This window comes from Arachis ipaensis, chromosome B7, assembly GCF_059453495.1.
Source record: "Arachis ipaensis isolate K30076 ecotype BB chromosome B7, ASM5945349v1, whole genome shotgun sequence".
NCBI classification, from domain to species: domain Eukaryota; kingdom Viridiplantae; phylum Streptophyta; class Magnoliopsida; order Fabales; family Fabaceae; genus Arachis; species Arachis ipaensis.
The window spans coordinates 140,799,550-140,809,622 of record NC_142442.1 but is presented as its reverse complement, the minus strand read 5'-3'; the positions used below and the strand labels follow the sequence as shown (position 1 = coordinate 140,809,622).

Genomic DNA, 10,073 nt, shown 5'->3' with positions numbered 1-10,073 from the left:
TAACCAGCAAAAAAAGCGAGTAATTTCATACTATTGAATAAAATTTTACGCCATTAAAAACATCATTGATGACTATTTGATGGTTACAAATTATAAAGTTGTTAGCCCTCTAACACTCCTCTTTTGTAGGTGAGAAGTCAACACGTGAAGCATGTTACAACACGTGAAGAGCGTGTTGAACATGTGACAATATTCTAGTCAATACGTAGGAGGCAATAATATAATACACTTTAAATGTCAATATTCAACCAAAATACTATTTTTACCTCCATATTAAAAATAATTTATGATATATATATATATAAATTAATTTTTGATATACATATAATATTTGTATTCACATGTAATAGTGCAGTTGGTTGACTTTTGTTGTGAAATGCAATTGGTTGACTTGGTTCTTTCTTGTTTCTTATAATCATCAGAAGTTTAGGTAAAAAATATGGCCTCAACCATTTTGCATTGTTCATAGAATAAATTCTAAAATATTGATTAAATGCTTTTCTTTGGACGGTGTTTACATATTATACTACCTCTTCCCAGTATAACTGGAGAGGAGTCACATGTATTCTCTCACGTTGTTGTTCTTCTTATTATTATTATTATTATTATTATTATTATTATGAAAAAGTACGAGGAATTAATGGAATATTGTACAATAGAAATTTAAAAAGTATTAGAGATATAACTATTAGTGTTATCTTTTTTCATCAGCTGAAATTTTTGGAATGAGTGATATCATAACATGATATTAGAACTTTAGATCCGAAAAATTAAGAGTTCGATATTTGGTGAACCAAAATCAATTTAAGCTTTTATGGGAATTATTATTATTATTGCTTCTTCCTTGCTTTGTTTATTAGTAGCGCCTCCATGTGACTTAATTTTTAGGGAAACAAAATTATGCGTAAATAGAAAATTAAAATATGAGACACTAATACACCATCAATTCATAATATGTTAATAGATAAGTAAAAACACAAATTTTTAAATATGTTGGAAAGATAAAAGGTTTCTACTTTAACATTAATGCCCTTAAAAGATATTTTTAGCTAATTTTATTTCATAATTATATAATCCGAATCTAAAAATTTTAAGATTTGTTTTGTGTTTTTATTTTTTATTTTTAATGTTTTTATTTTAAATTTTTGTAAAAATATTAAAAACAAAAAAAATTGTATTTTCTAATTTTATTTCTTATTTTTATTTTTTAACTAAAATTTTAAAATAGAAATATTAAAATACAAACCAAACACGCATTAAATTTTAATTTTAGTTTTCTTTTTTAATGGTATAAAAAAGAACCCTTTTTCTGAGCTGCCCATGTGTTTCTTACTAGCTTTAGTGGTAAACGGATCTTCACCAAACCGAATCGAATCCAAAACCCGACCCGAGACACAGTGTCGTGTGTAGAGGCGTTGTTTATGTTTGATGACTTTGATCTGTAAAATGGACCAACCCAATTTGGAAGTTGGAAGGAAACAACTCACCTCCGCCCACCCCCCCTCTCTCTCTCTCTCTCTCTCTTAAACTTTTCACTTTCTCTCTCTAAACCATTTAATACAATTCTTCTCTCCCTCTCTGAATTTCGGTTCTTACTTTTTAAGTTTTTACAAGCTCCTGTTTTCTAGGGTTTTTGTTCTTCTTTGATCCAACTGATTGCTAATACTCATTTCTAATAATCTACAATCTAATCAGATTCAGCTCATGTAGTGAATTTTTCAGTTAACTAGGTGCTATTAATTTTTTTTCCTAAGGCGTCAGGTAAATTAATGGCTCAATTCCGGCGAACTCTGTCGCCGGCGTATCATGATCGGCAGTACCCGAACGGCGCCGGCGGTGTCTTATCTGTTTCATCTCCGTCTCACAAGTTCTCTTCCACAAACGCCAAGTATACATCTCCGTTTCCGGCGCTGGCGACGAGTGCGGCGGCGCTTCGGAAGTTTCTCGCCGGAGTCTTTGTCCGGAGGTACGGCCGGAAAGGACAGTGGAGGAAGGCTCTGTACCGTTGCCTGCTATGCTTCTTCGTCGGTTTCATGCTCGGAATGTTTCCATTCGGCCACCACGTCGTCGTCGACGACGTTCGCCCTAGCGACATGTCGTTCGAGATCAAGCCACCTCACGCCAACGCGCAGTTGCTTCAGGAGAATCACGTTCTCAAGAACCGCGTCGGCGGAAAAGAAGGAACCGAAGTAGTTGAAGCCGCGGTCGGTGGCGGCAGCGATAGCGGCAGAGAGAGCGGTTTCATCATCGATCCGGTGAGCCTGAGCGTAGCGAACCATCACTCGATAGCGGAGCGCTTCGATTTCGTGCCGCGGAAGCAGCTGATTGTGGTAACACCGACCTATAACCGTGCTTTACAGGCGTATTTCTTGAATAGGCTGGGGCAGTTACTGCGGCTGGTGCCTCCGCCAGTGCTGTGGGTTGTGGTGGAGATGAATGCGGCGTCAATGGAGACGGCGGAGTTGCTGAGGAAAACGGGAGTGATGTATAGGCACTTGGTTTGCGCTAAGAACTCGACTGATGTGAAGGACAGAGGAGTTCATCAGAGGAACACGGCGTTGGAGCACATTGAGCGCCATAAGCTTGATGGAATCGTTTACTTTGCGGATGATGATAATGTGTATTCGCTTGAGTTGTTCGATACCTTGAGAGACATCAGGTATAAAAGAATCTAACCTAATGTCTTCTGCACCTGTTGATTTTGATTTCTATGTGATTTTAATTTTTATTATATTGATGTGTTTGTGATCCGTGGCTGTTGCAATTATATGACGAAGGTTCAGTCCTTTGTTTGTTGAATTTTGTTAATCTTCTTTCTTCAGTTATCATGGTTTGTGTAACTTCATTCCATTGGCTTTTTGATCATTGATTCCTTACTTACTATTGCTCTTTAGCATAAGTTGATTGCATGTTTTGATTTTCCATATACTTGCCAGCTTTTTTAGGATTACTATATAGTATCAATGGTTTCCATAGAAACACGGGTAGAGAAACAAGTATCAAGAAAAATTGGTTTGAATATCCGTGAACTTAATAAATGCAATGTTTTGTGGGACAATTCATTAAATGCCATCTGTGATCATTAGGTTTTATTTATTATCTTTTAGTATACTTTTGAAGTTGCTACCTTCTATTCTTGCAATCGGATCATTTATGTTGCAGTTTTTAAAACCATCTTAAACCACTATCTGTTTTGTGGTTTCTGGAATCAACGAGCAGTATATTTGTGGATCTAGCATTTTGAGGCATCTATTCAAGAACTCTGTTCGTCTACTTGTGCAGTTACCATATGATTGAGATGATTCCTATCCTAATTTTGTTTTATGTTCCTTTTGTTGACATAATTTGGTACTTCCGATTGAGCCAATCCTACTTGAAAATTACATTTTCGCAGTGAGTGACACTATTGGTTCAATCCTAACAAACTAACTATACCAAACATGTTAGGTTTGGTGGCAAGCAACCCACACTATTCATCAGAGAACCAAACTTAAAACCTTAGAGAAGGCAATTAATGGTGGAATATGAATATCCTGTTAATGAGAGTGTTCAACAGATGTCTTGGTGAAAGACGCAAACAATGATATCACTAGCTAGTTGCTGACAGACTTTCATTAAAAATTAGAGCTGATGAAATTTGTCTTGGTTAACACCTTTTCATGATGACATGAACTTGAGCTTTAATGATTTTCAGCGTTTTGGGATATACATATAAATAATTCTGTGTGAAACATATAGTCATGAAGTTTTTTTTAGATCGGCTCCCCTAGTTTTTATGCCTTTGGAGTCCTCAGATATTTCTAATGCATTAACTGGTTTTGTAGTCGCTTTGGCACTTGGCCTGTTGCTATGCTAGCACCCAGCAAGAACAAGGCTATTTTGGAGGGCCCTGTATGCAATGCAAGCCAAGTGATTGGATGGCATACAAACGAGAAAAGTAAAAGACTTCGTAGGTTTCATGTTGATATGTCTGGATTTGCTTTTAATAGCACAATCCTGTGGGATCCAAAGCGATGGCGACGCCCTACTACAAATCCTATTCGACAATTGGATACGGTGAAAGAGGGTTTTCAAGTATGGCTCCGACTGTTGCTCTTTGCTGTCCTGCCCCATTAATATCTTCTGATGTCCTTACTGCTTCATCTTGTTTTTCTGCTAACTAATAAATATCACCTGTACTTGTTATAATTACTAGCCGAATTTGCCTTTGGTCTTTACAGGAGACGACCTTTATAGAGCAATTGGTGGAAGATGAGAATCAAATGGAAGGTTCTCCTGTTGGTTGTTCCAAAGTATTGAATTGGCATCTCCATTTGGATTCTCATAACGTAGTTTATCCAAAGGGTTGGCTGCTTCAGAAAAACCTAGATGCTGTGGTCCCTGTCAACTAATCCTTCTCCGAATCTATTGTGAATATGTGATAGGTATGACCTGATTGTCCTTGTAATGCAGTATATAGAATACTATTTGTAAATACTTAAGGAAAAACAGAACGTGTCACATCTAAAATGTCATCTTATGAAGTGATACCATAGAAAAACAATGTTAATAATTTGACAAAGAAAGTTAAACTTTTCGGAGGATGTCATGCTTGCTCTGGGCCTTGTAACAAGTTGAAATTCATATAGCTTTATAGCTTTAACCTCATTGTAAGCAAATTAACTGGCTTTTGTTCATGACAGTTTGCCCATATTTGGTATTGGTTCGTCACTGAATAGATGGGTGCATCAGTTAGCCATCTTTGGCACTGATGCATTATGTTGCACGCCAAGACAGGAACTGGTTACTAGTCTTTTCATGAGTTCCCTTGCACAAAATTATATGCAGAGGCAAAATTTTTGTAGAATATGTTGCCTTGTTTGTTTGAAGGAGACAAAGATCGTCTGCGAAGAAAAAAAAAAAAACAAAAGAGAGGAAGAAGGAAAGTGGGGAAAACAGGACAAGGATTTTATTCAAATTACATGATGTTCAAGGTTATACACAGCTATGTATTAGGTATATATAGATCATAGATTTTTCTTGGGGGCTAATTTGATGTGGACCAAAACTGTTTCTGATTTAGGCCTTATCAAAATCTGCAGAGGGGTAACTTCTCAACTTTGTACTCTATTCCTTTTCATTCTTTCAATTGATGGTATTCTTGCAATACTTGAGTAGTTTGGATGAATTTTACATATTAAATGACGTGCACGATAATATGTAAAGCAGTTTGAACTTTGAAGGCGAATATTTCTACATTGAAAGGACTCTGATGGTAGACAATTATTTACTTGTTACAAGGACAACAATTAGGGTACTACGGCAAAGTATGTAATTGCTGTTCAAATTTCTGTGGTATTTAGTATAACATGGTTACTTGGTCGTCAATTCTGACAACTGTAAATGACCTGTTGTCCAGTCTTGGATCAATGAATTTTGTAAGATATATATACTTTTAGTATTTTAAATTTGATGTTTATCTGGGACCAAATTTGAAGCCGACATGGGCATAGTAGTAGTTGTAATGATAAAAATGTGCAGTGCTCAACCTCTAGAGAAATTGGACCAATTCGATATCACCATTTATCTTATCCTTTAATTTTGGATAAAGTATATTTTTTGTTCTTAAGGTTTATAATTCTTTTAAAAATATTTTAAATGTATAATTTTATTCAATTTTGTTTCTAACGTTTTCGATTTATTCAATTTTGTCTTTAATGTTTTCTATTTATTTTAAAACTATTTCTAAATGTTTTCAATTTTGTCATCAATATTTCAGATGAAATTAATATTCAAGGATAATTTTGATATAAATCGAAAATGTTAGAGATAAAATTGAATACAATTAAATATTAGGTCACAAATGTTACAAATAAAAAACATACTTTACTCTTTAATTTTTCAGTTGAGTGGAACCTGTGATCTGAGAACCGCCATTGCCAAATATAATTTTGACACCTTGTGGGTTAAGTCAAAACAAACGAAGCAGGTTGGTTTCCACCTAAAGATAAGTGATTTGGTAGACTTTATTTTGAGGAGGCTAGTAAAGGGATTTTTTTTTTTAATTTGTGAAGAATAAAATTGGGTGAAGAGCATGGTTCTAAAAATTGAACCGGACCGGTCAGTTTAACTAGAATAACTGAGAACCAGTCACCTAATCAGTTTGGGTAAGGTCAGAAACCGTTTGATAAAAAATCGGTGAAAAAATCGGTTGAACCGGCGATTAACCGGTAAACCGGCAGAATCATCTGGTTTTTTTGCGGTTTTCTGGTTTGAAAACCCCTTCAAAACAGCGCCGTTTTTGGCCTTAAAAAAAAAAAAAAAAAGCCTAAATCATCTACCCGAAGCCCGGACCCCCTCCCCCCAAACCAAAAGTCCAACACTCCCACTCATCTCCTCTCATCTCTTTCTCAAAAAATCAAAGTTGAAAGAACAGATGGAAACCCTAACGGACTAGCCGCGCACCCACCGCAACCACCGCAGCCCCACAACCCCGCGGAACCCACAGACACTGGATCTCCTCTGCTCGAGCGTGCTTTCTCTCTGTTCGCCGGTGTCGCACCGTGGAAGCTCCGTCGCCGTCGCAGGAGCTGTGTCGCCATCGTAGGAAGCTCCGTCACCGTCCTAGGAAGCTGTGTCGCCGTTGTAGGAAGCTCCCTCGCCGTCGCGTGGAAGCTCTGTGGCCATCACCGTCTCTCCTGTTCAAGCGCTCTCTCTCTCTGTGTTCGCCGGTGTGGCCGTGTCCTTTGTCGTCGCCGTCACTCCCCTTCCTCCTCGCTGCCGGGAAGCAGTAAGCACTCTGACTCTCTGAGTGTTGATGCAGGTCCCAATCTTCATATTTGCAAATCACTTCACTCGAAAGCTTTTATGAAAATTTTAAGACAAATATGATTACATTTGGCATCAAATTTTTCATTATTTCTAAAAATTGTGAATGAGTACATAGTCTCTTATTTTATGAAACTGGAATAATCCTGTTGATTGTTGATTTATGATTCTAGAATGATTTTCTAAAATGATGATGATGTTGTTACTGATATGTTGTTGGCTTGTTGTTGATTTTTCGATGATTACTGATTAGTGATGATTAGTGGCTTTGTTTAATTCTGAATTGGAGTTGGATTTAGTTGAGTTACTGGATTTAATTCTGAGTTGCTGAGTTAATAATATTGATTTTGTTGATGTTTGCTTATTCTGAAATGCTGATTTTCTGAAATGAGGATGATGTTGTTGCTGATTTTCTGATGATTACTAATTAGTGATAATTAGTTCCTGTAGGTAGTTGAATTTTGTTAATATTTTTTTGGTGTAGAACATTAGGTGTAATTTTGAATTTTATTAGGTTAGAAAAGATCAAATTTAAATATTTAAAACTATATATTAAATTTTTAATTAATATTTAATTAAACCGGTTGAATTCCGGTCAAACTCCGGTCGAACCAGTAAACCAGTGAACCAGTTACTTCACCGGTTCATTGACCGGTTCGGTTCTCGCAACCTTGATTTAATAAACACTTGTAGCAGAACTTTCGGTGTCAGTCATTTTGGCATCATGCACTATATGTCTTGGGAGCAAAGCTATGTTTGTTGTTGAAATTTGGACTCTTATGGGTCTCCTTTAGCATGTAGAATTATGGTGTTTGTCTGTGTCCATTATTTTTCAGTGTGGTTAACTACTTAACTGGCGTGACAATGTTGTAACTTCACAACTACTTTAATGTCTTGCGTTACTTTATGACCTTGCAGCTGCTGTGAGGAAGGAAATTTCAGATGAAACAGATCGCATAACTGGGAAGACGAAACAAATTTCTAACATTCCAATTCAACTCAGCATTTATTCGCCACATGGTAAGTTGTTTGCTTATCAATTGATGGATGTAATTTTATATAGGCCTTATAATTTGTCAAATTGTTCTGTATGTACCTTTCTTTCTTCCCTTACCATTTCATACCTTGTCATTGAACATTTGATTGTGGGGATGAATGGTGATTTAGGGTTCAAATAATGCAAGGTTATCTTTTCTAGAGTAGCGGAACAGTCCTTAATTCTTTTGCTTCTGCTTTATTTCTTTTAAGTTGCCTGCAAAGCTCATATATCTAGAGTAGTCTCAATACATTATTCGTGTGTACCTCTGGTAAATTTCTCTTGGCAGTTTGTTTCTGTGGTTAACTTTCTGTGGCTTTGCCTGCAGTTGTAAACTTAACCCTTATAGATCTTCCTGGGTTGACAAAGGTTGCAGTAGGTAAACCTCAAAATAGGCCCGCTTGCTCCTCCTTCACCAACCGAATCTCCATTCAGTTTCCTCTTCGTCTCTGTTCGAAGTTGGAAGCCTTTGCACACTCTGCAACTTCAAGCGCATACTCTGCAATTTCAATGCTCACAAGAAGAAAAATCCTCAATTTATTCTCAACCCAATTCGCTTCTCACCAATTCAATGCAGTTTCGAAGTTGTCACGAGTTCCTTCGCACCCTTATTCTGAAATCCACAAAACCCTAAACCCCTTTAGGGTTTTTCTTTTGTGTGCATGGAATTCGACGCAGGCATCGAAATTTCCCGAATACGAGATGCCATCGGTGACGTGGGGTGTGATTCAAGGTCGCAAGGAGAAGCTGGTATCGCGGGTCATCGTATTCGACTTCCTCAGGGGTTTGGGAATCGTCCCTGACGAGTTGCAGGACCTTGAGCTACCTTCGACAGTTGAAGTCATGAGGGAGCGCGTGGAGTTCCTCCAGAAACTAGGGCTAACAATTGATGACATCAACGATTACCCTTTGATGTTGGGATGCAGTGTGAGGAAGAACATAATTCCTGTTTTGGGGTACTTGGAAAAAATTGGGATTTCAAGATCCAAACTTGGGGGATTCATTAAGAGCTACCCGCAGGTATTGCATGCTAGTGTGATTGTTGAGCTTGTCCCTGTTGTGAAGTTCCTTAGGGGACTTGATGTGGAGAGGGAGGATATTGGGTATGTGTTGCAGAAGTACCCTGAACTTCTAGGGTTCAAGCTTGAGGGTACTATGAGTACATCAGTGGCTTATCTTGTTAGTATTGGGGTTAATCCTAGGGATATTGGTCCCATGGTGACTCAGTATCCTTATTTTTTGGGGATGAGAGTTGGGACTATGATCAAGCCTTTTATTGATTACTTAGTCTCTTTGGGACTGCCAAAGAAGATTTTGGCTAAGATGTTGGAGAAGAGGACCTATTTGCTTGGATATGATCTTGAAGAGACTATCAAGCCAAATGTGGATTGTTTGATTAGCTTTGGGATAGGGAGGGAGTGTTTGCCTTCGGTTATTGCACAGTATCCTCAGATTCTTGGATTGCCCCTCAAAGCCAAGTTGTCTTCGCAGCAGTACTTCTTCAGTTTAAAGCTTAAGATTGATCCTGAAGGTTTTGCGCGAGTCGTGGAGAAGATGCCGCAGGTGGTTAGCCTTCACCAAAACGTGATCATGAAGCCGGTCGAGTTCCTCCTCGGAAGGGCTATAGCACTGCATGATGTGGCTAGCATGGTGGTCAAGTGTCCGCAGTTAGTAGCACTGAGAGTGGAGCTCATGAAGAACAGTTTTTACTTCTTTAAGAGTGAGATGGGAAGACCACTGAAAGAGCTTGTAGAGTTCCCTGAATACTTTACTTACAGTCTGGAGTCTAGGGTCAAACCAAGATACCAAAGGCTAAAGAGCAAGGGGATAAGGTGTTCATTGAATTGGATGCTGAATTGTAGTGACCAGAGATTTGAAGAGAGGTTGCAGGGTAATTATATTGAGACTGAAAGTATAGGTCCGACATTTTTAATGGGTGGAAAATTGAACCTGCCAGGTAATGCAATTCTTTCAGATGAGGAAGAGGAGAGTGATGATGAAGTACTATACCGAAGAACTGTTTCTTTATAGAACAATTTTTCGTTCTTTTTTTTTCCCGGTTATATACTGATGAAACCATTACAAGACATAGTTGTCATCTATTTTGCTCTCAACTTCTATGAAAATTATGTCTTGTTTTGAATTTTCAAAATGTTGTAAGATTCCTTAATTATTTAGTAACACTGCCATAAAGACATAATTTTGTAGGTCTCCCAATTTGTGCAATTGT

The 10,073-nt window shown here is 37.6% G+C and overlaps 1 protein-coding gene and 1 non-coding gene across 3 annotated transcripts; both read left to right on the top strand.

Moving 5' to 3' along the window:
• The first annotated feature begins 1,335 nt into the window (after nt 1-1,335).
• IRX9-L (Nucleotide-diphospho-sugar transferases superfamily protein) lies at nt 1,336-5,476 on the top strand. The gene is made up of 4 exons (XM_016308277.3): nt 1,336-2,659; nt 3,825-4,074; nt 4,221-4,424; nt 4,683-5,476. The coding sequence occupies exons 1-3, from the start codon at nt 1,770-1,772 to the stop codon at nt 4,389-4,391; spliced, it is 1,311 nt and encodes a 436-aa protein (XP_016163763.1). The 5' UTR covers nt 1,336-1,769; the 3' UTR covers nt 4,392-4,424; nt 4,683-5,476.
• An 856-nt stretch (nt 5,477-6,332) lies between these two features.
• LOC107607925 (transcription termination factor MTERF4, chloroplastic) lies at nt 6,333-10,063 on the top strand. 2 transcript variants are annotated; one of them, XR_015892383.1, is made up of 3 exons: nt 6,333-6,769; nt 7,726-7,827; nt 8,172-10,063. It is a non-coding gene; the product is annotated as a transcription termination factor MTERF4, chloroplastic (transcript). The 2 variants fall into 2 exon arrangements; XR_015892382.1 differs by having other exon boundaries at nt 6,333-6,802.
• Nucleotides 10,064-10,073: the final 10 nt, after the last annotated feature.

Bases quoted from the DNA above. Each gene is read 5' to 3' on its own strand.
- IRX9-L (XM_016308277.3), top strand. From the start codon at position 1,770: ATGGCTCAATTCCGGCGAACTCTGTCGCCGGCGTATCATGATCGGCAG. The intron at 2,660-3,824 runs GTATAAAAGAAT...CTGGTTTTGTAG, and splicing joins GATACCTTGAGAGACATCAG to TCGCTTTGGCACTTGGCCTG. The intron at 4,075-4,220 runs GTATGGCTCCGA...TGGTCTTTACAG, and splicing joins CGGTGAAAGAGGGTTTTCAA to GAGACGACCTTTATAGAGCA.